The sequence below is a fragment of the Oculina patagonica genome, chromosome 1 (genome assembly GCF_052425735.1).
Source record: "Oculina patagonica isolate OP01 chromosome 1, crgOcupat, whole genome shotgun sequence".
Lineage (NCBI taxonomy): Eukaryota > Metazoa > Cnidaria > Anthozoa > Scleractinia > Oculinidae > Oculina > Oculina patagonica.
In genome coordinates, this window is record NC_135758.1 from 21268110 (window position 1) to 21295932 (window position 27823).

Consider the following 27823-nt stretch of genomic DNA (forward strand, 5'->3'; position numbering starts at 1 on the left):
AACAGTGAACCTTTTATAGTTTATTACAAATTGTACATTAGGTAGATTCCAGGATCTTTCATCTTATGCATACCACTTGTTATCGAGTTCGAGGTCCATATTGTCCAAGTTATTGCCCTGGCGTTTTGTAGCCGGGTGAAGAGTGCGAAGCATAAATTTATCAACAAGGAAAATAAAAAGGACCCGTGATTTACAGTTTGGAATGTGCAAATGATTTCAAGAAAATGCTATAGAAAACAGAACTTAAAGGCGCAGGGATCGGGGTGTCTTGTAGAATACGGCCTTGAAATGAACCAATTACAGAACGTGTACACTCTGGGGAAAGATTGCCTAATCATTATGTTGGAATGAAACCTCATGAAACAAGATATTTTTCTCAAGATAGTTATACCATAAGCTTTGTTGCCTAGGGATGCTTCAGCATATAACAAGCACACTTACAAACAATCAGTTTAGGGGGGAAAGGGGGGGTGAATAAAGCTCCCCACCTATCCACGTGCACGACTGTGCCAGTCTTTATGTCAATATAAGATTTTTTTTTACTTTTCACAAATGATTGATTCAAGTCCCGCCTCCATTCTTGATTTCCAAATCCAAACATACGGCCTAGCAGGAATCAACAGCCGAACATCAGTAATGGAGATTTTTTCAACTGTTCCCATGATTACATACTGTTCTCGGAGTTCCAGTTTCGGACACTGACAATGATCGTTTACCACGAAAATGTCTTGCCGAACCTTGAGGTCCACAGCACTTTTAAACTCTTTGATAATCCTCACTCGGTATTTACTTTCTTGAAGAGTATCATTAAACGATGCCTCCAATATTCTTGCTCGAATAACTGGAGAATGGAATAAAGACAACGTAAGAAATAAAATCTTTGGATAATGGACCATTTACCAGGACGCTGGCGATGTTTACTTGTTATCCAAATGTTCATTATGAAAAAGCAATACAGCATTCATTTGTATTGTGATTAGGCCAATAAATCATAGAAAACTGTGTTTAATTCTTAATACATTATCCACTGGGAAACAAATGTTGGATGGTGATTAACTGTGCGAAAAGCATTGTCCATCCCTTGAACAACAGAGAGAAGGAGACTAAATAAACTTTTATTTGTGGAAACAAAAAAGTCGTTAGTTACTTACCAAAATCACTTTCGCAGAAGCTTTTGTTCCGTTTCTTTGTTATGCGGCAGGGGCGGCATTTCACTGAAAAAAAAGGAAAACGTCTATGAGTAAAGCAATGGGCAAAATAGTTACTAAACTAAAACAGCAAACGAATGCATAACATTCAAATGCTAAGCGGTTTGTAGTACAGTTGAATCCCGATAACTCGAACCCTCGGTAACTCGAACCTTCCGCTATCTCGTTTTGATTCTCCTCCAAGTAAATAAATAAAATAAATAAGTTACCTTTATTTAGGCACGGTAGGGTTTAAAGCTAGAAGCTTTTGGGGCCGTGTATTCCCGATCGAATTGGAATTTGGAAGTGTTGGTTTTTGTGGAGGGAGGAAAACCGGAGACCCGGAGAAAAACCCTCGGAGCAAAGACGAGAACCAACAACAAACTCAACCCACATATGACGCCGGGTCCGGGAATCGAACCCGGGCCACATTGGTGGGAGGCGAGTGCTCTCATCACTGCCCCCGCCATCCCTGCGACCCTCCAGGTCGTTTTCTTACTAATTTTACCTTCGATAACTCGAACTCCCGATATCTCGAACCTTTTTCTATTTTCCTTGAAGGTTCGAGTTATCGGGATTCTAATGTGTGGTGAGAGGCCATCGCTCAAGTTATCAACGGTGGCGTCTAAAGTCGAATACTATTACCTGCTTACTCAGACACCAAGCCTCCACCATGGGAGATGGGGGATGGGTTGACTTAGACTTTTAGTAGGTTTTTTGGGGGGGGGACATTTCCTGAACTTTTGCGCCTTGAATTCAGAAATTTTTAGTTACATAGAATGAGAAACGTATCTAAATGCCCTCTGGAATATCAAACCTATCATGTGCCACTCGTAGGTGCAGCTTTAGTAAAACACATGGCATGTTCTTGGTTTTGCAGTCTTCTTTTACGATTCCCTTACATAAAGCTTTTGTGCAGCCATATTTGACTTGTAGAAGTGCGAGATAACTTAAACTTGAAAGTATCCATAGTGATCAATGTGTAGCTTCCCTCTATAATATTATGTACTGACTAACAGAGAAGCGAAAAGAATAAAGAAAATAAAGAACATAATCTGCTAGTAAAGCCAAATTCTCGTAACTTACATTTAACAAAATATATGGCAATAGCAACTGATATTAAGTATTCTAACCTAGGACTAGAGGTCTAAAACCGGGTTTAATCGAGCTTTTTTTATGTGACAACTTGTATTTGCTCGTGTAGATGAGAAAAAAATGGTCAATTCTTATGTGACGAATATATTTGCTGACAAGCTGGCGAGTTAGCTTTTATGTGACAAATGAAAGTTGTCACGTATAGACGACTCGTGGCACAAAATGTGGCAAATATTGCGTCAACATATGTTGTCCCCAATCTCCCAAACTCCCACTGACCACTATGTGCGCGTATCTCTGTGCGTATCTCTGTTGTCCAGGGTCATATCTAGCGCACTAAACTTTGGACTGCTAACAACAAATTGTTGTGTCATCCACACGATCAAATATATTTGCAACAAAAAATGCCCGTGTAAACCCGGCACAACGTTTTACATTACCTAGTGGTTTTGAAGTTGGTGGTGAGGTGGGCGGTTGACTTGAGGTCTTCTCTGTTGTTATTCTTTTTTCAGTTGTAGGCGGAGCTGTGGCTACATCAGTCAGATCCACCGAGCGAAAGCAACAAAGAAAAAGCGATGAATGAGCTTCAAATCGTCTATCTATATTTGTATTCTTTAATCTACAATCCACGCCATAATTCCTTGGGATACTCTTAATTTTACTACAGTAACGTGACCCCCTCCCCTCCCCCATAGAAATGTTGCGTAACAGACCGCAACGGGAGGCATTGTTTTTAAGATAAACAACATTGTAACGAAGCAGGGGAGGCAATTGCTAATTTATTTCCTTGTTTGGAATGTAAAACACGCAAATGTCCCAAGAATGGCCTCATGAATTGTAGCTTAAACATTGAATCTTTGCTAGAGGGAAAAGATTGAATGAGTGTACAAAAATTTCCAGGTGAACCTGAAATCTAAGGTAATACCAATCCTATGCGTGGTTGATTTTTAATTTCGCTTATAATTTAATATATTTTAAGAAAACTATACTGCTATACTGCTTGGTAATATTTGAAGGGGTTTGTGCCTTTTGAATGCCCTTGATAAGTTAAACTTGCTAATGATTTAATTATACCATAAAAAGTTTTAGAAACTAAAAGTTATGCTAGAAAAACTGGTCAAATGAGTGAAACAAGAAAAAAAAAACAAGTCTAAATCATCATAGTTTATAACGAGGTAATACAAAAAAAAACATATTAAAGTACCTGTAGTACTTTCAATATTGTTTGTGATAATTGTTGACATCTGAGTTGTATTCAAAGGACATCGTTTCTTTAAGTCCGGCAATCGACGGATCATTGATCCTCTCCATTCCTCGACGTAACTTTGTCGACTTATCTCAGCTATGGGGTCGGTTGAGCCTGCGTGCATTCCTAGCCGACCCATCAGGAGATACTGTTTCCCAGGGAGAATTAGGGGACAGCGGCATTGATTGCCTAGTATCCAGACACTTCGTACTGTTTTCATTGCACTGATCATCTTGAATGTGTGAATTAAGCGAACGCGATAGTTTGTGTCGTGATTAAACTCGTTTATAGCTTCAGACAGTATCTTGACGTGAATCACTACAAAAGGAAAAAACAGAGATCAATTCAAAAAAAAAAATAGGTCACCAAGGGTGACATGAGTCTAATGCCGTATGGCATAGTGATACAGATTGCGCGGTTTTCGTAAGCCGGTTAAAATTGTTAGAGGTTTTGTTCGGGAGTTTAATTTAAATGCTTTAGAACTAGGGGCACGTGGATGATATGGATGAAAACGAAACAGTCATAAATGTTATATGCTTCACAAATTAAAGTTGAACAGAGTTGATGTTACTTTTTCCGTATTGTCCGTAAAAGCAGAAACGATTAAACATTTGGACAAGATTCGTGACGATTTACAAAAAGCATGTTCATTACAACAAGGGTTGAAGAACTTCACATCGTTTTCTTTCAGATTTTTCACCATTTTGATGATGACTCTGAAACAGATTTTGCAATAAAAGCACTTGAAATAGTGACTGTTACTCCATTGTACTGTAAGCATTAGTGACAGATTTTCCTAAAAACGGGTGTAAATGCTCACGTCAATATAATGATGACCTTTTGAACGCTGGAAACTAGGCATCGAGCTACCAACACAGGAGTTATATGTACAATTCGCGAATCATCACCCATATCAATGTAACCATTTTATATTTTTAGCTGTAAGAAGAATTAAGACCTGAGAGTCGTAAAATCGATCAGTGTATGGAAAGGCCGGGAGTGTACTGCAAGCGGCCAAACAACGCATTTTATTTAGTCGCGTAACTTGATTTACATTTATCCATGTACATTTTTTTTTTGAAGGGTTTTTTTGCACTGTAAAGAAAAAATTGTCAAAATGATGACTTAAATACAAAAACCGAGGTAAAGTTTTCTATTTTTTAAAACAAAATAAATATTTGGTCGCATTGTGTAAATAAACGCGAGTCGCCGTCGAAATATTTTTTCTCAAAGACGTCTTGCTTTTTAAGCAAGACGAAAACACAAGTGCTTAACTGAATGAAAACGAAGATTTATTTTCACAAAAAGCTTACAAATGTCTTAACTGGAAAATTATTTCGTCCTGTTCAAGTGTTGAATAATCGTGACTTGAGAAAGAACTTTTAATTATGCGTGGGAACACGTGTCGCTGATTGGCTGTTTTTAATTGAAACTAATCGTGCGTGTCCGTACGGAGTCCGTTCTTGCAGCTTATCATTGTTTTCTACATTACAGCGAACGATGATCGATCCCGAACCATTCCCTTGGGATTGCTAACAGCTTTTTTCATATAGCAAAGAGTCTAATGCGCATGCGCAAAGCGCACGCAAGCATTAGACTCAAAAAAGATCGACATCAACACTTTACTGGTTTATATAGAAAAAACTTGTTGAGATAAAAAAAAGTATATCCTTTTCCTTTCTGAGAGATGACACCTGGGAGCGAAGTCCTATTACAGATTTCAATTTGAACTGTAATTAGTATTAAACTCTGGCTTACAACACTACCATAACCACCACCTCTTCATACTCCTACTCCTTCCTCTCGAGCTCCTTTTCCTCCCTTCTTCCCCCTCCACTCCCCCTCCCCCTTCCACCTTCCCTCCTACTTCCCTTCCTCCTTCCTCCTCCCCAACTGTTTCCCATTTACACGGGCACTCCTAGCCCCGTTATTCTCGAGCATCTTTTTATTGATAAATCAGCTTTAGCAGTAGCCTAGTTGCAATAATTCTATAACATTGACTCACCAAAATCGCTTGTGCAGTAACCTCTGGTTCTTTTTATAAGATTCTCGCATGGACTGCATTTTTCTGTGTATATACGAACAAGAATCAGTTATTATTTGAAGTAAATGACCATAAGTACACATTCTAAAACATAGATTTATTAGACTGGCGAGTTTCGATTACTTAGAGCGAAATTAATAACGTACGACTACATCATTTAAGAATTAGGATCGAGATTTATATCGGTTGCAAATTGGCAAATTGATTGTCCGCGCAGATACCCTATTTGGCGAGCGACAGTCCACAAGAGCCCTCGAAGCCGAAAAAATTAGGGAGCCAATACTTTAATAATCAGCGAGTTAAAGAATGGAAAACAAATTTCCACCCACAAACCTTCATCTGTACTTGTTGTTGGTGATGGTTCTGTTGTAGAAGCTTCGGTCGTGTCACGCGACGTTGGTGTTTCGAGTTGTATGCTACTGCGAGTTGATGGTGAAACTGCGATTCAAATTAAAAAAGAGATTCTGTTATTATTTCCTTGCGTTGATTAATCTTCATCATTATCATCATCATCATCATAATCATAAACATCATCATTATCATAATTGCCGTTGTTCCTTTGACATGGGGAATTTGATTACTTGCCCACCATCCCAAGCTGCCCAGGCCGCAGCTACAGCTGCCATATCTGTCTAGGATTATAAACTTACCTCCAGCATATCAAATTGATCAATTCCTCTTTGTAAGTGAATTTAGACAAAACCCTACATAAAATTAGTTAACAGTAACTTATAGTTCTGCAGTGACAACGGAAAAATACAACTGTGTCATTCATTACTTCCCATAAATGGGCGGTTTTAATGTATGACTAAACATATTTTTGTCTTCATTCATGTTTGGCCACTATTTTTTTTTTTTTTCAACCTCCGGTTAAATGTTGTTATCTATAAGTAGACTGAAGCGCGATTTTCGTCAGGGTTGCTAAGCAGCATAACATGCCTCCATGGTAACAGCTGACATGACAACTGTTGGAGCGCTCGTGTTGTTTTGTTGTTTGCATAAGGGAAATCAGAAGTTCTTTAGGTAGTACTAGTGCTTTTGCTTTTCCTGCTTGTCTATAGTCTCAGTCACTCCAAAAAACTGACCTTCTTATTTATTCATTTTTATTGGTGATAAAAGAAAAAAGTGCTTTTTTAAAGACAAATTCTCCTTAAAAGACAACATACCCGCTGTGGTTTCTTTTTTCACGAACTGCAAAGACGAGCTCCTGCTAAAAGTGGCTGTCAGGGGAATGAGTGGAGTAGGAATCAAGGACCTTCGTGAGCAGTATCCTTCCAACTGCTCTATTTCTTTTTCTAATGTATCCTTCCATTCAGTCACAAAGCTGTCTCTGTTAACCTCAAGAATTTCTATCGTCCCGTTCAAGGAGACGTGTTTGCCGAACACAAAATAATCTTCCTTCATGAAGAGGTTAGTTCTGCAAGTACAGCCCTCATTGTTAAATCTTATTTCAGGTTTTTTCTTCATCGGATTATTTGTCTTGAATAATTTCCTGACTTTGGTAGCATGGGAGGTTTGGCTTCCATTTTCGACTGATTCAGATCGGATCCTGACAAGTACAGCTGTAGATAAGAAAGGAAGTCAAGAGCTAACTGGGAATTTGTTGTATTTATCCTGTTTAGAACGAAAACCAAGTGAATGTGCCTTAACTCCTAGACTTCTTTTTCTGTATTTTGTAGTCAGAATTTAGTCTTTTAGGCTTTTTAAAATACTTGATGTTTTGCCGTCAGATTTTTTTTCAATTAAGTGCTGTCTAACCATTTCATCAATGAGAGGTTTTGGATTTCATTAAAGGGTACTTACATACAAAAAATACATTGAAAACGTGTTATGCCATATATTTAGGGTCAGAAAGATTCGCGTCACTCATAAATGAAACTAAAAGCAATTCCAGAATTGAAGTGTGAAAGAAAGAGCCATTTAAAACATCTTATAAAGTGGAACCCTTGAACATACCATAGTCACTGTAACAATACTTCTCTTTCAATCTCAGAGACAAATCGCACGAAGGACACTGCGTTGCTGTGAAGGAAAACAAAATTCAAAGATGTCTTTGTTATTTCTCATCTCACTTCTTGAATGGCTGTTTTAGGTCTGTGCACCTCTATCCTAGCTCCCCTAGTTCAAGATTAAATATTTTTTAACCTCAGACAATGACCAAACTGAATAGTTTGTACCTGGTTTAAAACACTTCCAGAACAAACTTTTAGATGGCATATAAACTTTCGATTTTTTTTCTTACAAGGTATTTCAGAGTGTTCGATCGAATACTTACGAGCTTTATTAAATAAATTATATAGAATAAATCTTCCATTCCTAAATAAAAAACTCTCGTGGAAAGATAAGCAAATTATGGAACAATGAAAAATATTTTTCACGTTAGAATATCTTGTCAGTTGTAACTAATTAAACGCTATACAGTTGGCCCTCAAAGTGCGTGGCTGACAAATGATTTTAGCCACTGCCATACATTAATACGATATAACGTTAGCATCACGCAGTAGTCATTTACGTAAAAAGCAATCTTAAACAAGAAATGATCACAGGGCCTGAAAGTGGATTATTAAGAGCAAAACTTAACCCCACCCCCTATATGGCCACTTACTTTTTTCTTCCTGAATGGTTGTGGGAGTGAGAGTTGATTCAAAAGCCATTTCCACTGACGCTTGTTGCAAACTAGATTTGACCATTTTCGATGTCCGCGATTCTAAGGCCGACGAAGGATTTTTTGAAGAGTCAACTGACGCACTAATTGCTTGGTTCTTTTTCTCACTTGAAAGTGGGGTTGAAAATAAGTTTGATAAGGAGCTGGCGGTTTGTCTATCAGAACTAACTGATAGACTGGCGGTTGATTGTTTTGACAATTCGCGAACATGTGAAGAGCTTGAAGAGACTAAAAATGTTGCCGACGGTTCCATTGTCAGTGTTGACCTTAGCTTTGAAGACGTCGATGTCTTGAAAAATTTATAGCCCTCTTGATCAAAGACTGATGGCTTAAACTTTCTTGAGACAGGAAACGATGAGGTGACTTTATCGGATAAAGGTGGTGATGGCAGTTTTGAGGTATTGACTGTTGATGCCGATAATAGCATGTGCTGTTTTGTCAAAGAAGTTGTAAAAGAATCCAAATAACCCATAAGGCTTGACGTGACTCTTCCTTTCATGGCTGAATTCAGTTGAGGAGATATTGATGGCAGCGTGCGTTTCCTTGACAATATAGATTCCATGTGACTTGTCATGGCTTCTACTTTCAGTGCTGTGGTAAATTGTGGAGATACTGATGATAATATGAGTTGTTTTGATGATGATTTTCTCAGAGAGTCTATTAGGCCTGAAGTCGATTTTACTTCTACTGACGGGCTAAACTGCGGAGACGGTGATGATAGCATTCTTTGCCTCGATACTATGCGTTTCTTTGACGAAGGAACTATTAAAGAATGCGATAGACCTTTCGTGGCTTCTCCTTTCACTAAAGAGCTATATTTTGGAAATATTGATGATATCACGTGTTGCCTTGATGGCGAAATTGAAATGAAATCCTTCGGGCTTGCAGATGCTACTTCCACTGTTGGGTGGTGAAGCGATGATGATCTTGCTAAGGAATCATCCGTGACTTCGGAACTATCCTGTAAAGGCGACAAGGATGGCATGTTTTGTTTTGAAGAAGAAGGTCTTATTGAAGCTTTAAAGCTTGTTGCAATTTCTAGTTTAGGTGTTGCGCTTACCTGTGAATACGGCAATGATAGCATTTCGTGCTTTGTCGAGGAAGTTCTTAATGATTCCATAAGGCTTGTCTTCATTCGTAGTTTTGACGATAAGGTAACCTGTAAGGATGGCAATGATGTTATTCCATATTTTGAAAAGGAAGTTCTGTGGCTTGTCGTGACTTTTACCTTAGCTGAGCTAGCCTGTGAAGTCGGCAATAACTGCATTTCATGCTTTGACGAGGACGTTGTTAGTAAATCTATCAGACTTTTGATTTCTTTATCAGGTGCTGCGCTACCCTGTGTAGGCGACAGTGATGACATTTCATACTTTGGCGAGGAGGTTGCTATTGAATCCATAAGGCTTGTCGCGATTTGAACGTCAGGTGTAGAGCTAACCTGTGAATGTGGCAATAATGAGATTTCATCCTTTGATACAGAAGTTCTTAAGGCTTTTCGTTGTTTTTACCTTTGGCGCTGTTTTTTCTGTTGGGGTGTTTTTTTTTGGGGTGGTTAGTAAATTTTTTTTTTTTTTGTTCGTATTTGGGGTTAATTTTTTGGGGGGGGGGGGGTGAGTCAATAAGACTTGTCTTCATTCGTACTTTTTATGTTGAGCTAACCTGTAAAGACGGCAATGCTGCCATTCCATATTTTGATAAGGGAGTTCTAAGGCTCTTCGTGGCTTTTACCTTAGGCGCTGAGCTTGCCTGTAAAAACGACAATGACAGCATTTCCTGATTTGACGTAGAAGTTGTTAATAAATCGATAAGGTTCGCCGTGATTTGTACTTCAGATGCTAAGCGGAGCTGTGTAGCGGAATATGAAGGCATTTCATGCTTTGACGAAGAAGTTTTTAACGAAACCATAAGACTTGTGATCTGTACTTTAGATGTTGCGCTTATCTTTGGAGACGGCAATAATTGCAGTTCCTGCTTTAACGGAGAAGTTCTTATTGAATCCGTAACACTCTTCTTGGTTTCTACTTCGGGTGCAGAACGCAGTTGTATAGATGACAATGATTTCATTTTATGCATTGACGAGAAAGTTGCTGATGAATCCACAAGTCCTATCTTTTTTTCAACTTTTGATGTTGAGTTAACCTGTGCAGATGACAACGATGTAATTATATGCTTAGACGGAGAGGGACCTGTTGAATCCAGTGACGACAACGACGCCATTTTATGTTTTGATAGGGAAGAAGTAAATGAATCCATCAGACGTGTCTTTAGTTCTACTTTCGGTGCTGAGCTAACCTCTGAAGACGACATGAATTGCGGTTCAAGCTTTGGCGAAGAAGTTCTTATTGAATCCATAAAAATACTTGTGATTTCAAGTGCTGAGCTTAGCTGTGAAGAAAGGAATAACTGCGATTCATGCTTCGACGAGGAAGTTGTTAATGAATCCGTCATGCTTGTCTTGATGTTTTCTTTAGGTGCTGAGCTACTCTTAAGAGACTCCAATGATGGAATGGATGGAAGCTTTGAATAAAAAGCTGTTGTTGAGTCTGTAAGGCTTGTAATGATCTGTACTTCAGGTGCTGAGCTCAGCTTTAGAGACGGTAATGATTGCAGTTGATGCTTTGATGAAGCAGCTCTTATTTTATCCTTAGGGCTTGTCGTTATTTGCACTGACGATTCTGAACTTAAGTGTAGAGACGCCGATGTTGGCATTTCGTGCTTTGACCGAAGACGTTCTTGTTGAACCCATATGGCTTGTGTTTACTTCTACTTGGGACGTTGACCTAATCTGTGAAGACGACGGTAATGGAATATCGCCCTTTGCAGATAAAGGTCTTGATGAATTGACAACGATTGTCGTGGATATTACTTTTAATGCTGAAGTTAAGTGTGGAGAGACTCGTGACAACATTCTTTGTTTTGACGACGAATTGTTAGATTCTAAAACGCTTGTCCTGGCTGTTCCTTTGTGCTGAACTAGACGATAATGTTAGCATGTAGTTGCCCTGACGACGAACTTGGTAAATAATCCACTGAAGTTTTTATGGCTTCTACCTTTAGTGGTGAATTAAATTGTCTAGACATCGATGATACCATGTATTGTCTTGATGGAGATATGTTCAAATAATCGATAAGCCGTGTCTTGTTTTTCTCTATAAATTTTGGAGAAGTTGATTTCAGTATGTTTTGCCTCAAAGAAGGGCTCGCTAAAGAATTCACTAGGCTTGTCATGGTCTCTAGTCTCTGTGTTGCACTAAACTTTATAAGTTTACTTGGCAAGGAACTTGTTTCAGACTCAACGACGCTTCCGGCGACTTCTACGTTTAGTAAAGACGTTGATGAAGACGTTAATGACGATCGTCGAACATAATCTATGCTACTTTCCTTGCTTTCTTTTTGCAGTGCTGAGCTAAACCAGGAAGAGGGCGATGACTGCACACGTTGCATTGGCATGCTCGTCAGAGAATACATATGGCTTTTTGTGGGTGTTTCATTCTGTGCTGAACTAGATTGTAAAGATTCTGATAGCAGCATGCGTTGCATCGACGATGAGCTTGACAAAGAATCCATAAGACTTATCGTGGGGCCTTCTTTCGTTGTTAAGCTAATATGGAGAGACTGGAGAGATGGGGGTAATAAAACGTTATTCTTTGACCACGAAATTCCCAAAAACAACAGGCTTCTCCTTGTTTCTACTTTTAGTGGTGAGCTGGAGTGCGGAGGCGTTGATGATAAAACTTCATGTCTTGACGATGACGATTTTAAAGAAGGCATAAAGCCTTCCGTGGCTTCTACTTTGATTATTGAGGTCAATCGCTAGGGCGATGATGATAACACTTTAGGTACCGACGACGAAGATATTAAAGAATCCATAATGGCTGTCGTGGATTGTGAATGCAGTGTTGAGCTTATCTCTGGTGGCATTGATGAAATCGTGTATTTTCGTGACAAAGAACTTGTTCTTGAATCCATTAGGCTTTCCGTAGCCTTTATCTGCCAAACGGAACTGAAATTTGAAGATACCGATGCCATCCTGTGTTTCATTGACGACATACTTGTTGAAGAATTCAAAAGCCTTTTTGTTGCTTTTACGTTCGCTGAACCGAACTGTGGAGACACTACAAGGTTGGGAGTGGCTTCCAAGTTTTTGGTCATTGAAGATGGCGCGCCTTGTCGCGATGACAAAATTGGCAAAGAATCGTTATTCTTTCGGGAGACTGCCACATGGAGTGCTGAGCTAAAACTCCGGGACGGCAGTGAATACAACTGATGCGTTGAATCTTTAGATGTAAAAGAATAAATTTGGCCTGTGGAAGGTTTTGCATTTAATATAGAGGTAGACTGAAGAGATATTGATGATGGCATACTTTGTCTTGACAGCAAACTTTTCGAATGATCTATACCGCTTGTGGTGCCTTTCCTTTGCAATGCTGAACTAGAACGCCAAGACGGCAATGAATTTACTTGCTGCATTGATAAGAAACTTGCTTCAGGATAAATATGTCTTGCCGAGGGATCCACTTTTAACGTGGAGGTAAACTGGGGAGGCATTGGTGACAGCAAGAGCTGCCTTGTCGAAAAACGTGTCGAAGAATCCAGATGGGTTGTCGTGGCTTCTACTTTTAGTGTTGACCTCACCTGTGTAGATATTGAGACTGATATTTGCTGCCTTGAAAATGAACTCGTTAAAGAGTCTTTAAAGTTTTTCTTGTCTGTTACTTTCGGTGCTGAACTAAATTGAAGAGGTGGTGACGTTGTAAGCAAGCGATGGTACACTGGAAGATCTGAAAATACTGGACAGAGGTAGTGATGAATACATCTCAACGTAGAAATGTGTTTTTGGACGCTTAGAAGCCTCGAACGTCGACATTGACAAAAGCATTCGTTTCCTTGACGACAAAGCTGTTAATGAATATATATGATTAGTCATGGCTTCTCCCGATGGGCTAGACTGCGGAAATGATGACGTTAAGGTACTAGGGACAGATAATGATGAGTATCTCTCAAAGACTATAGGAGTTAATTGCAGTTTTGACGTCCTTAATGTTGACTTCGTTGATAGCATGCTTGGCCTTGGCGACAGAATAGTTAAAGAATGCATATCCGTGGTAATTGCTTCCTCTTTCAATATTGACCTAATTGAGAGAGATGTTTCTGTTGGGAGAGAATGCCGTCCTCCCTGAGTGGCAATGGAAGACTTCATGATACTGGAAGCGGATGGTATTTTTGACAGTTTTGAAGTTTCGGCTGTCAACGACATTGAATGTTTGCGTTGCTTTGACGGTGACTGTGTCATTGCCTTCCTTTTCAGTGGCGAGCTTAACTGTGGATGCGATGATGTTGTTAAATAAACATATCCCTCTTCAGTGACGAAAGGAGCCTTAACGATACTGGACACAGGCAGTGATGATTTTATCTTGGTGGATAAAGGCGCTGACAACAGTTTTGACGTCTTCAAAGTCGATAGCGATGATTGCACATGTAGCGTTGACGACAAGTTCATTGAATATTTCACATGCTTGGTAACAGTTTCACCTTTCAATTCTGAGCTTAACACCTGAGACGGCGATGTCGTCAAATAAAGATAGCCTCTTTCAGTAACAGTAGAAAATTTGATGATGCTGGAGGAGAGCAAAGATGCGTTTATTTGGGCAACTAAAATTGGGCGTTGTTGGCGATTTTGACGTATGCAGTGTTGACAGTGACGAAAGAATACTTCGCCTCGATGACGAACTTCTGAAAGACATGTAGTTGGTTAAGGATTCTCTTGACACTTCAGGGGACAAGGTCGACGATGCAGTCGATACTGACATCATCCTATCTTGACTCCGTGTAAAACTAACACTTGCTGACAATCTCTGTCCAATAATTTGATTGGATTCAGAACGTTTGAAAAATACCGACGATATGTTCGTTATTGATGAAAAAACTCGTCCAATTGGCGTGATTTCTAGAGAAATAGTAACCTTTGTAGCACTCGTTTCACCTGTTGTGGCAGTTGTCGTCTTAAAACTTTCATTACGAGTGCCATTTGATTCCACTTCAGAAAACATCTGGGCTGGTTTAATCCTTGTCAGGTGTATATGCTTTGTACTTTTTAAACTTGTAAATGCAACTTCATCTCTTTTATTTGACACTGAAGTTATTAGTTCATCGGTTCCGTTTATTAGTCCTGTTGTTTTTGACGTAGTAGTGGATAGGACGTCAGTTGTTTTGATGTATTCATTTACCGACGTTATAGACGGAGACACTTTAGAAGATTCTGTCGTATTTTCAAAGATAGAACTTCCCAACTCTGCCACAATCAGTTCCGAAGAGGCCTGAGATTCAAATAAAGGAGGCCCAAGGGATTTTACAGTTGTTTGATTCCAAGGCAGAAAGGTAGGTGTTTTTCTCACTAACATCGTGGAATCCGGTTCGATCCATGCCGACGATTTGTAAATAGATGTTGGAATTCCCTCTACACTCTTTTCTATTAACATTTCTATACGCAAAGTTACCTTCGCTGTGCCAGATTCAATGCTTGGCCTTGAAGTTTCATGTCTAGAAAGAGTTCTTGTTTCCTCTGTCTTTGTACCACGCAAAGTTCGGCTGGAAGGTACCAAAGGATAGTCGGAACTAATCAAAGGTTTCAAAGAACTGCTTTCCGTGTGTTCTAAAATCGACGTGTGATCAACAGTTGAAAGCACAGAACTATTCAAAGCAACTGCTCTTTCGCCTAATGAAAATGTTGTCGGAAATACATCCGTAACAATATAACGCGTTTTATGAAATGATGTCGAAGGATGCGATACCGTGCTGGATGTGTTTATTGCCCCCCGTGTTTGTGACGTAAAAGTAACGTCTTTCTATATTGTTGACATCCTATCAAGGACTAACTCTTGCGAAGTGGAAGGTGCAACTAAAGTTTTGTGACGAATTAAATCGCCAGTTAATGATGGAGTGGCAGTAACTTTATTGGTTGACACATGTTGCACGCCACTGTCTTTGCCATTTGTAGGAGGAACTGTATACTCAGCTGATATCTGCCCTTCAAAGGGACTCACAGTTGAACTACCTGCCACTTGCGGTCGTTTCTGTGTTGTAATATTCTCAGGAGCAAGAGAAGAACTAACAAAAGCCGCACCCTTGCTGAATAACACTACAGCAGGCTTGCTGTCCCTCACAGTTGATCCTCTCTCAGATTCATAACCAAAGACAGTCTCTACACTAACGACATCGAAACGAATTTTGACACTGGTTTCAAAAACAGTTGCTGATGGTATTGAATTCGTTGGTGATTTGAATTGTCTTGCAGTAGCAAAAGATTCCATGGCTACCGGGGATGGCCTTACATTTGTTGTGATAGTTTGCGTGACATAGTTGTACGTGCTATGGGCAATTCTAGGTAATTCTGACGAGATGCTAGACACTCGAACTGGAGAAACTGTACTTTGTTCCACATGTGAAGCAAGCAAATTCACGTTTTCCCTCACAGAGGATTCAGATAGTTTCTGTTGGTGATGCGAAGCTTCAGTAACGTCTATACCCACTTTGTGGGTTGTTTTAGAAATATCACTTCTATAAGTAGTTGTCGCTTGCATTGTAGAAGACTCGAGGAGTGATAACTTCGAAAACCGTGACACGCTCAATGTAGATGACAGGGAATACCCCTCTTCTTCTACTCTCGAAAGTGTCTTCTGCTTTAGACCTTGTAAACTGATTTCCGTAGCAGTATTAGGATATTGAATTGAATGCAACTTAAAAGAAGAAGGTATTTCTGGACTTTTGGAATGCGTAGAAACAGTTTGCGACAGTTTTATAGATTCTGAAGATGTCTCTGACTCAGACGTCATAGCAGTAACAAGTATTGAACTGTTTCTCGTCACAAACTCCTGTGTGCGAAATGCCTGAGATAAAGCTGTTGTTGTGACTCCCTCTATTTCCGATGTCGTTGGTCTTGTTTCTGTTCCGAGATAAACGAAACATGTTGAAATCAACTTGCGTAACTAATTCTGTTTAGTTGCATAGGTATTTTCATACAAAGATGGAAACTTTTAAGAACGCTGGCTCGTTTATATAAAAACAGAGAATATAAAGCAGCATTGCAAATGGTTTTCAAAACTGCAATTGCCCCAAAGCACACTTTATGTTATTAGTTTACAAGTCTAGATTTACAGGTGTTTATCAACCACAAAATATGCAAAGAGAAAAGTTTTAGCTTGGTCATTTTCGCTGAATGGAACAATAAGCAACCTGCCTCTATAAGTGCATTGACTTTTTGATTAGGTTAATGATTGCTACCTAATCACAACGTCCAATCAGTCACCTGATGTTACCGAAAATAATTTTGAAACCCTTTGCCAAACCTACTGTCATGTTACACTATACACCGATCTCGTTCAAGGAAGCCTAAACCCACCTTCTTCGGGACATTTCTCTATGTTGCACTGTTCCACGGCATATCGTTTACCAGGGCACCCAGATCTTACCGAAGAGCTGGGTTTCTTGCAGTACCGAAATCTAATCCTGGCTCCTCCTCCACACGTTACACTACATTCACCCCATGGCCCCCACTCTGACCATGCAGCTTCCATTTTATTACACGGTTTAATGTTGCACTTCTTGACTTCTGACTCCTTTCCTCGGAACGACGAAAAGGAGGTGACGTCTCGGTATCGGGAACGTACCTTGATTCCTCCGCCACAGGAAGCGGAACACGCCGTCCAGCTTCCCCAGCCCATCTGCAGTGGGGAGAGGATGTCTTTTGGTGTATCTGAAATGCGTTTGACAGAAAGTTTAGAAAGAAGTAAGTTAGTACGAGAGTCGCGGGATTTGGATGAGGGGCGAATCCTCGAATGGAAAGCATAAACTTTGGCTTTACAGTTGAGTCATTACGGGTTTTCTGGCATAAAAACACTTATTCCACTCATGCAGTGACAAATAGTTCACCTGATGGTTAAAACAACATCGTCGGCTTGAAATGCGTTTATACATGTGACTTATTAATTGTGGGTAATACATGACAACAAAGCTGATAACTAGTCGCATAATAATTATAGGAACTGCATTCTGTATTCATTGCTTTCCTTTCTGGCAACCTTTAGTGCTAAAAAAGGCACCATAAATCATTTACCATTTTATGTAATTATTTTTTATACACCTCTAAACAGAATCTAGAACACACCTCCTGCAACTTTTTCTACTCCAGCTGGTTTCCAGTATTCAAAGGTTGTATTCAACTCGCCTGTGATTAAAAGCGACTATTGATTTGAGATAAAAAAAAATAAATGGAAATTAATCATGTGGTTCAAGTCTTAACAACAAGTCTGGAAAATTAATTTTGATAATACAACAACAAAGTCTTAGATTAATAAAAAAGAAAAAAAATATTCTGTGATAAATCATAACAGACCCTTTAGCTTTCCATCATATATTAATTTAGAGAACATTTCTTTCTTGATATACATGTATAATAGTTTTGTGCAAAACACGTTATGAAAATACCCCTATTTTTTATAACAACCCACAAAAGAAAAACGTTTCTGTTGTTATGATATGCGTTAAAGGTTTCTTCTTTTTGTTGGAAATCGTGTCAGAAATGTTGGTTTGAATCCAAAAGATAATTCCTTATCGCGATTGAGGTAGACGGTCTTGTAAACTAGATCCGCGAGAAAGCCTAAAAGCATTGCATTAAATCCTCTGGTGCAGCTTTTGAAAAGGGAAGATGGAAAGAAGGGAAGAAGAAAGAGGACTCGCAAATTGCAATTTCAAGGACCTGCTTTAAATCCGCTGACTAAGCAGGCCCTGAACCCCTTACAGATTGCTTAAGTTAATGGACAAACACAAGATAAGGCGAACAAAAGTAGCGAAAAACAAGATTCTATGAGGCTCACCGTAACAAATAAATCTTCCTTTGTGGGACCAAATATCTGTATAGTCTCTTTGATGTTGTTTGAGAGTCTTTTGTATTGTACCTCCATGTCACCGACTTTGAACATGCCAGACCAGTTGACGATCCGATTACCGTTGACAACATATTCGCCATTTTGTCTTCTTAGAGCTGATATTGTAAAAAGTGTATATTATGTTTTTTATTTCAGAAGTAAAAAAAAATTCTTCCTAAGAAACTAATTTAGTAATTTCAACAGCTAACAAGACATCCCAAAAAAATCATTCAGCCATGGAGTCAGTCGGTTAGTCAGTCAGTCATGTACGTATGTAGGGAGGTAGGGGGGAAGAGAGGTAGGTAGGTAGGTAGGTAGGTAGGTAGGTAGGTAGGTAGGTAGGTAGGTAGGTAGGTAGGTAGGTAGGTAGGTAGGTAGGTAGGTAAGTAGGTAGGTAGGTAGGTAGGTAAGTAGGAGGTAGGTAGGTAGGTAGGTAGGTAGGTAGGTAGGTAGGTAGGTAGGTAGGTAGGTAGGTAAGTAGGCAGGTAGGTAGGTAGGTAGGTAGGTAGGTAGGTAGGTAGGTAGGTAGGTAGGTAGGTAGGTAGGTAGGTAGGTAGGTAGGTAGGTAGGTAGGTAGGTAGGTAGGTAGGTAGGTAGGTAGGTAGGTAAGTAGGTAGGTAGGTAGATAAGTAGGTAGGTAGGTAAGTAGGTAGGTAAGTAGGTAGATAGGTAGGTAGGTAGAAGGAGGGTAGGAGGAGGAAGGTAGGTAGGTAGGGGGGGAGGGGAGGAGGTAGGTAGGTAGGTAGGTAGGTAGGAGGGAGGTAGGTAGGTAGGTAGGTAGGAGGGAGGTAGGTAGGTAGGTAGGTAGGTAGTAGGTAGGTAAGTAGGTAGGTAGGTAGGTAGGAGGGAGGTAGGTAGGTAGGTAGGTAGGTAGGTAGGTAGGTAGGTAGGTAGGTAGGTAGGTAGGTAGGTAGGTAGGTAGGTAGGTAGGTAGGTAGGTAGGTTGGTAGGTAGGTAGGAAGGTAGATAGGTAGGTAGTAGGTAGGTAGGTAGGTTGGTATCGGTCATCAGCATCGGTTGGTCATTTAGTTGGCTTGTCAGTCATTTCTGTTTGATTGTTTGATAACTTTCTCGACTCAGTCGTTTGGTTCTAATTACTAAACCTTGTCAAATAAAGTAAAGAAAAGGATAACTAATATTTACCTAAATAATTCCACGTAGTATCTGTCAGAAACACACTCGTTGATCCTTTTGGTATGACCATCAATTTTGCATAACCTGTTTAAATCATTTAGTAAATGAGAAAAAAAGGTGTAAGCTTCGTTCAAAAATCTTGCATTTGTGTTATTGGTTTTGTTTACTCAGAATTTTACCTGACAGCTGCGTAATGTGAAAAAGGTTTCAGCCTTGCAGTACTATATATGACCCACGACGGAAAAACAGGGACAAGATGAACGCACGCATACGGCACGGAAGCCACGCGTTCTCACGGTCTTAACACGACACGCTAATCGTGCGATTATGTGAATCAAAACAATTGATTTCCAGCAACGTGATTGTGGTCTTTCTTTGCATTTGGCTAACACGGTAGAGCTTTGTTTTATAACATGGTAGATTAATTGACACGGTATTTTTTTTTACACGAACGAAAGACTTCTTAACACGGTCGTTTGCTTAACACGGTAGATTTCTTAACACACTATTCTTGTTAAGTTAACACGGCAAATTTGCATGCAACTTACCAGTTAACACCGCTGGAAGAATCGTTGTTTTGCTCTTTTTCTCACCAAAATATTCACTAGCTTAACGGTAAGTGTAAGAATTGTAATTATTGTATTGGAGTGTGTTGTAATGTTTGCAACAAAAAATCGCGAAAAAAGTCCCACTGTTTTAGTTCTTGTTTAGCTGTAGGAAAAAAAAAACTTTATTCTTCGAAAATCAACGCGCCCGCACAGGCAAAAACTTTTTATCACATTCAATCGCTTGTGAAGTCCTATCGTTTTAGTCTTTGAAAGCCGTAGGTGAAAAAAGTTTTGTTCTTCAAAAATCAACGTACCGTGCAGGCTAAAAAACTACATTCAAGCGCGAGCGAAGACCTATTGTTTTAGCTCTTGTTAGCTTTAAGTTGCAGCACCATGTCGCACAAAGTAGAACCGAGTTCTACTTTTTGCAACAATTTTTTTCAACTTGCAACACCGAAATTTGTTCCGAGACAAGTTGAGCGCGCGGTAGTAATATGGGCAACAACTCGTTCAACTTGAAATGCAACAATGTTGCGAGACAAGTTGAACAGAAATGTTGCCCGTATTACCGGGCCTAAGGGAAAAAAATCTTTGTTCTTCTAAAATTAACGTGCCCGCGCAGGCTTAACCCTATTCAGACCGGGCTTTTTTGGCCCCCCTATGTCACTTCCAAAATATTATGCAACACGAATTATAGATATTTATGTCCGAAACTCTTCTTTGGTATACGTCACGTTAGATGGTGACGTCACATCACGTGACAATTACATCATGATGTCAAAACAGCCGCCACTTGGATCCGCCATCTTGGATTTCAAAATTTTTCCAAAATGCCAGAAAACCACCCAAAATCACTGCAAAGTACTCAAAATAAAAAAAAATGTGCTTTAAACCCGTAAAAATGTAAAAATAATCCATTTAAGTAGATTTTTATTAACAGAAACACGCAAAATTACAAATTTGGAAAAACATGCCTGTCAAAATGCCATTGCCATGTAATGTCAAGTTCCTGACACACATCCAACCCTACCAAATTGTGCCAGATAATTTTAGGCAAACTCAGAAAGGGAAAAAGAAAAAGAAGCAGCGCGGGCCCAAAAGCCTGCCCCCCCCCCCCCCCTCGGTCTGAATAGGGTTAAAAACTTTTTTTTGCACATTCAAGCGCGAGCGTAGACCTGTTGTTTTAGCTCTTGTTAGCTGCAGGAAAAAAGTTTTGATCTTCGAAACTCAACGCGCACGCCCATGAAATCGGTTGTTTTACTCGATAAGCACCTTGGATAAGTAACGCGCAAATATGAAACAATGGCTTTGCCTTTATCATTCAAGCCCTATTTAATATCATTATGTGATTCGATCCTTTTTATAGCAAAGCATTACAAAAACAATGGAAGTATTACTTGAAGAACTGTGTGTTTAACAAAGTTTGTAGACTGCAAGCATTCCCTCTTTCGCTTAGTCCGGCAAAAAGCTCCAAAAAAATCGCAATAAACAAAAGACCGCTAGTTTTTTGCTCGCAATTTTCATCTTGCTCGTTAGACTGAGTGAAAGAGGAACTGCTCGAGGTCAATAAAGTTTTACCCGTAACGGCACTGCGAACGCTTAGGTTTGGCGGCAAGATGTGATTAAATTATACGTGGCCGAATTGGCGAAGCATGAAAATGACAAGGGGCTTTGTCCGACAGAGGGATCCCAGGGTCGAAAAATGGTTTCGTGTTGTAAGTTTCATGCTGGAAAAAGCGCTCGGAGCAAATGAGTGATTCCCTTGTGTCACCAAAACACGATGACCGTGTCTTCAACACGCTACTTTGTTTTTAGCGTGCAAAGAAAAACAAATAGCTTTGCTACTAACGAGGAAAGTGATTTACACGGAGTACCCTGTTAAGACACGCATCTTTTGAAACGTGCGAACGTGCCGTGCGCGTGCCACTGCGTTCACCTTTCCCCCTGTTTTCCAATCGAGGATCACGCACTATGAAGTTTCCTACCACATGAAGTTGAAAACCTTTACTTTATATAATGAAAGAAGAAATCAAATCATCATTTAACACATTAAACACATTTAAACAGTCACATTTCATTCCCACCTGTAAGCCGTTCAAACTGAGTTGGTAACCTTTCAACCCTTCCTCTGATTGGCTGACATGTTGTAGAATTCCCGCCACACACGCGGCACTTGTCCATGGAGATACCTGACTCGAGTTTGTTGTCGCATCCTACAGGCTAAAGAGGAAACAAGATTAAAAAAAGGATTAGACTTGACATAAGGAAGTCAATTATAAAATTAAAACTATTTGTTTCACGCTTAATACGCAATTAAAAAAAAAAACGTTTGGAGTTGTTCTTCAGTGGCGGCATCTCGCGTATTTTGATATTAAAAAAAAGCGTTTTTGCATCACTTCTTCAAGCTTGAAGATTTAAACAGGGACTGAAGCTCATAATTGACGATATTCCACAAGTCGTATGCATACACTTTTTCCCGCCAAAATGTTCCACTAATGTTGTCATGACCAATGGTTATGGAAAAATAATTTGATATACTTGCTTTTCTTTAAGAAAGTTATGTAGTAATCAACTTTCATATGCTAAGTTTAATTTTCAAGCCAACCAACCTTTCAAGTATGAAAAAAAAAAACAAATATTGTAAATATTTTATTTTGTAAATATTGTACTAGTATTGCTCTTGACTAGTGGGAGGCGCGGTGGCCTAATGGTTAGCGCGCTCGGCTCCGAGTCGAACGGCCCGGGTTCGAGACCTGGCCGGGGCGCTGCGTTGTGTTCTTGGGCAAGACACTTTACTCTCACAGTGCCTCTCTCCACCCAGGTGTATAAATGGGTACCGGCGAACTTACTGCTGGGGGGTAACCCTGCGATGGACTAGCATCCCATCTAGGGGGGAGTAGCAATACTCCTAGTCGCTTAATGCTACAGAAACCGGGATAAGCTCCGGCTGTATGGGCCACTTAGGCTCGGACACAGGCTTTACCTTTACCATTGCTCTTGACTAAAAATCGTATTGTTATTCACGGTATGCAGTCAGCTCTCTAAAGCGGACACTCTCGGGACCATCTCCAGCCAGCCAGTCAATCATGTCCCCTTAGAGAGGTGACGCCTTTCAGTGGTGTCTGCTTAGATAGAGTTGACTTTACAACTAAAATGTTATTATGGAGTTTTAGATGGTTACCTTGCATCTTCCGAACACACAAACACCGTAAGGTTCTTTGGAGCACTGAGTCCCATCTTTCGCTCTTCCAAAGTAATAAAACAAGTCTTCTCCATAAGGATAGCAGAACAACAGGCACTGATTTTCACCTAGCGTGGTTAAATAAATCTAACATTACTTGAGTTATTTAATGCGTGCCATATCACACACTGTGTACAAAAAATGTTAAAACATATTCCTAGCTGTGGTTTTCAGACTCTCCGTTGTTTATTAAAACAAGATAGTACCGCATCAGAATGACTTTGTTGCAGGCATGCAACAGCAAAATGAAACATGTGCGTACGGGATCGCACGAGAATTGCGCGAAACTTTGTTCAAGTAGGTTATAAACAGTACTTTTAGTAGTTATTGGAAATAATTTTGAGTACAGTTTTTTCCCCTAATAATGTGTCTTTTATACCTCGAACATATGACATCCACTTCGCTCTACCGCCATTGATGAAAATATCTCTGCCATTATACTGTCCACATTGTACATCTCGGAAATTCGCGCTTCCTTGAGGACATGGCTGCAGGAATATAATAGCACAACAATAAGTAAAGTCAATAGTATCATTGGTTATCATCCGATCTAAAAACGTTTTAAAAATGAATTTAGAGTTTTATTCTGCAGATTGGAGACATTCTTGCCTGCTTGCCTGCCTGCCTGCCTGCCTGCCTGCCTGCCTGGGATAACGCTCAGAAGGTTTTTTAAGCACTTAAAATTACGTTAGAGTTAATTATCTACTTCCCAGCTTCTAATATCAGTGATGTGGGGAGCAACCTTGCATTTCGCAACTGTACCCTTAACTGCCAGTCTGCCCGGCTTCCTAATTGCCTGACACCTTCACATACTTAATATTCACAGACAGAATATTCTCAGATTGAATATTTGACTTGGATGAAAACCTGTCAAATAATAAAACAGAGATATCCACTTATCTCGATCACAGGAAATCAACATACTTTTTTTAGCATACAGAACCATTAAATGGCATGTGATAGAAGGTTGCATGCAGCTCCTTACCTGTGTGTTACATGTTTCATATATCCTGGATGTCTTCTCGCACAATGCTTTGTTTTCCCTGCTCAATATAAAAGAAAAGTTTAACATGGCAGCCCATTCTAATTTAAGAGCTGAACAAAGCATGTCTATAGAATAACACTCACACAGATATCCAATGCATAACGGTGTTTCAACCCACCATACATTTCATCTTTGCTTCCTTGGGAATTCGTTCATGATACATATTTGCCAGACTTGGGGGTAAAATGAGCTACCATAACTTAAAAATTAATTACGCTTATTAAGAAATCCAGCAATTTGCTTAATACGCTAAGTCTGCGTGCTTTTTCTTAATTATTATCAAGAACAGATAAAAGATCTCTAGTCCAAACATTTGTAACAGGTTCAAACGCCCAGAAAAAATACCATGAAAATTCCGCTTCGCACAATTCAGACGAGTTTTCAATGGGGGGGGGGGGGGGGGGGGGGGGGGGATGACGAGGACGAGGTATATATATCTCAAAAGAGGGCGGGTGGCCCGGCTAACTGACATTATAACAAGGTAAAAATAACTCAATGTGCTATCAATGCCCAAACCCCTCTGGTTCTATTGTGCTGGGTACCATGTGCTAATACTACTTACCTGAGACATAACTGTCCTTTGAATTTTATCCCAATGCCACACGTTCTCGAGCAGGGACTCCAGACCGACCATTCGTAAAATTGCTCGTAAAATTCTTCTTCATTTGTGGAATTCTTGCCAGATTCCTGGCGTCCATTTTCACTGTCTACGACTTCAGCCTGCTAAATTAATAAAACAAAAACACACGCTTTTGAAACTTAAATTTTAATAATAATTTTGTTTTGTTTTCTCAAAGACAGGGCTCTAGACTCTGGACCCGGGGCTTTGGGCTTTTGTCTCTGTAGCAAGACGGTTCAGGGCTCGCCACTCTGCAGCAAAGTAATAAAAATGCTTCAAGCAGTAGAATTATAGATCTTCGGGCTCCGGGGCGAAATGTTTAGGGCTCCTAAGTTTGGGTCACCCACCTTCTACCACCCCCACTCCCCCCCCCCCCCCCCCGCCCCTTTTTTTCACCCTGTTCAGTAGCTGCAAGCTAGTGTTATGCTTCGTGCTGTTACCATCGTTGTGTTTTTTTTTTTTCTGTTTGCACCTTTAGTGACGCCTACTACGTGTACATATAGTGTTTCTACAGCAAGAGATGTAGGCTGCGAAGGAGATCCAGTCAACAAAGAGTTTTCTACGAAACGTTCTATTGCCTCGTCACGCAACTTTTTTTCCTCAACATTGCATGTATGTCGGGCCTGAAGAATGTCTGCGTAGGAGGCAAGCAAATAGACAGCGCCAAAGTTTAACCTGGCTTGTGTTTAACCTGGCTTGTGTGGTAATAGTTGCGACTGATTGCGTGGGTCGATAACAATAAAGGATGAGTTGAAGAAAATGTTACATGTAAGCCCGGGGATGTAAGCTAAAACAATCAAAACCAATCTAAGCAGACATTCATTTTAAAGATATACTGGTCCTTACATGGGCCAATTCGGTCAAATTCATCCATTATTTGAATGCATCAATTTATTTGTAACAGATGTAGCGTGATGCCGGTCTGGAGCCCATTTCTACAGATCCTGCCAAGCAGCCGTCTCTCGTTCTTGTTGAAATTTCTCAGCAGGGTGTTAATAGCCTAATCCAATTTAGTTTGGTAATAATCGCGTGCCACACATGCTTAGCGTGGCAGGCAATTAAAGGCGGTAGTAATTAAGTATCGCTAATCTGGTTTATAACCCACAAATTGTTATTTCTGCTTCGTTTATTCGATAAGAAAACAAAGACTTGATCTGAAAAGTGGCCCTTGTTCCATTTTGCGCATGCGTAATACACATGTACGTGAAAAATACATTGACCACGTGCATTCGTTAACCTACATCTCCGTTTCCTTGGATTTAATTGTCGTTATTTTATGGCAAGTCACGGCAGATTTTCTCAGCGTGATTCAAATAACGCGACGTTCTAAAGGGGGATAATATTTTGAGACATTCTTTCTGTCTGAGAGTTATGAAATAAATTTAAATCGTGTGCTTCTTTGAACACAACAGCCATCATCGAGAAATTAATGTAAGGCATATTGTATTGTTAAAAAACACGAAATAGCTAAAAGCGGAAATCCCATAAATTATTTTTGATAGTATTACGATTTAATTTATATTTCTTGCGAAAAAAAAAAATAATCTGAGAAGCTGGAATTTTTGGCTTGCTACAGATAAAGGAATTACGGAATATACACCGGTAAAACAAAACATGACCACGCAAATGACCTTGAGAACAGTTCACAAACATGCTTCTCTTTGTTGTATTCTCTTGGTTTTAGTTTTCAATGCCACCAGCCGAAATTTCAGTATGAAAATTCACGGACGGTTATGGAAAACAAAACTTGCTCGGTTGCAAAGAACTGATGACAAACATCCTTTCTGAACCAAACTAAACTGCCTATTTTTCGGGCCACTTCATCGGGTCGAACAAAAACTTCTGCCGGAATAAAAGGCATGTGTGGTATTTGGCATCAACCTAACGATTATTCGCTAATCCCTTGCAAAGCTAATTTGTCTTTTACTTGAGTCTTCTAAATAAACATGGATAAAATATATTTATTTTGTTTTTAAATATATTTGGATGAAAAGGAAATCACCAGATAATTCCATTTTAAAATTGTTTCTGGGTGCCATTTTGATAAAATATTAGTTGTAATATTATTTCACGTACACCGGAAGAATAAAAGGGTTGTTACTCACCGTGATTATTATTTTTGGCCATTGCACGAGCAAAATGAAAGCAAGAAAAAACCTGTAAAAGAAACATAAATATTATTAACTATGTTATGATATAAGACTCAAAGCACAGAACTAAGTAGCACAGACTTGAGCACTGTGTATTTCCTACCTCTTTGGAGCGCTTACAGTTAGTACGTCTTTCATATTTGGCGAACTTACAAGACCTTGCGTGCGGGAGATACAACTACATATTAAACGGGCCTTTGAGAGTTATTCCAGTTGCATTATATCTTATATCCAATGATGAAACATTGCGGCGATGAAAACATTTGGAGAGGTATATAGATAGTAAACTCTGCAATCGATATATGATATGGCCGATGATAGATATCACATGATAAAACTACAACATTCTGATCTGAGGGATAATGGGAGGGGAAGATTACTATTATAAACACGCCCAAAGATAAAATCCTCTGAGTGTTCTCAGATTATGTTGCGCAGTTTGTAACGGCCACAAAAATGTCCTGGGAATAGGTTGGTTTGTTTAGTACGTTCCGACACGAAAGACGACAGCCTCCGGCTGGGCGACAAAATCAGCCTGAATTGAGTTTATAATGGCGGGAAAGGTACTTGGGGACCGTAGTACCCCCTTAAGTAAGCTGAAGGGCATGTGCCGCTGGGTTGGATCAGATATTGACCCTTATGTCTGAGATGTGATCACCTTTCAACTCTATTGTCTGAAACCTATGAGGTATTCATTTGGATCGCCTAATCTGGATGTAAGGTTTCTATCATTTACGACATAGCGAGTGGCTAAATAAAATGACTTGTCAGCTCATTATCTGCTTGAGCATTAGTTATGTCAGACTTTCTATGTAGACTGAGAGGAAAAGACCCTGGGTGACTCCTCGAAACAGAAGTATGCAATTTGCCCCTTGGGAGGGTAAAGCTTCGGTGTGAAAGGGGCGGGGATGCTCGTCGTGTCGCAT

At 39.8% G+C, this 27823-nt stretch overlaps 1 protein-coding gene across 1 annotated transcript; it reads right to left on the bottom strand.

Moving 5' to 3' along the window:
• Window positions 1-27160, bottom strand: LOC144645537 (uncharacterized). Its single transcript, XM_078505120.1, has 25 exons — window positions 27001-27160; window positions 26853-26904; window positions 24691-24851; window positions 24069-24126; window positions 23463-23571; window positions 23024-23151; window positions 21927-22062; window positions 19304-19378; window positions 18110-18276; window positions 17401-17476; window positions 16636-16989; window positions 15085-16179; window positions 14221-14952; window positions 12988-13988; window positions 10148-10754; window positions 8178-9728; window positions 7529-7594; window positions 6739-7134; window positions 5906-6010; window positions 5534-5596; window positions 3487-3846; window positions 3280-3338; window positions 2723-3056; window positions 1152-1214; window positions 1-841 (listed from the first exon to the last, which is right to left on the bottom strand). The coding sequence occupies exons 1-25, from the start codon at window positions 27033-27035 to the stop codon at window positions 540-542; spliced, it is 8085 nt and encodes a 2694-aa protein (XP_078361246.1). The 5' UTR covers window positions 27036-27160; the 3' UTR covers window positions 1-539.
• Between the last annotated feature and the right edge of the window lie 663 nt (window positions 27161-27823).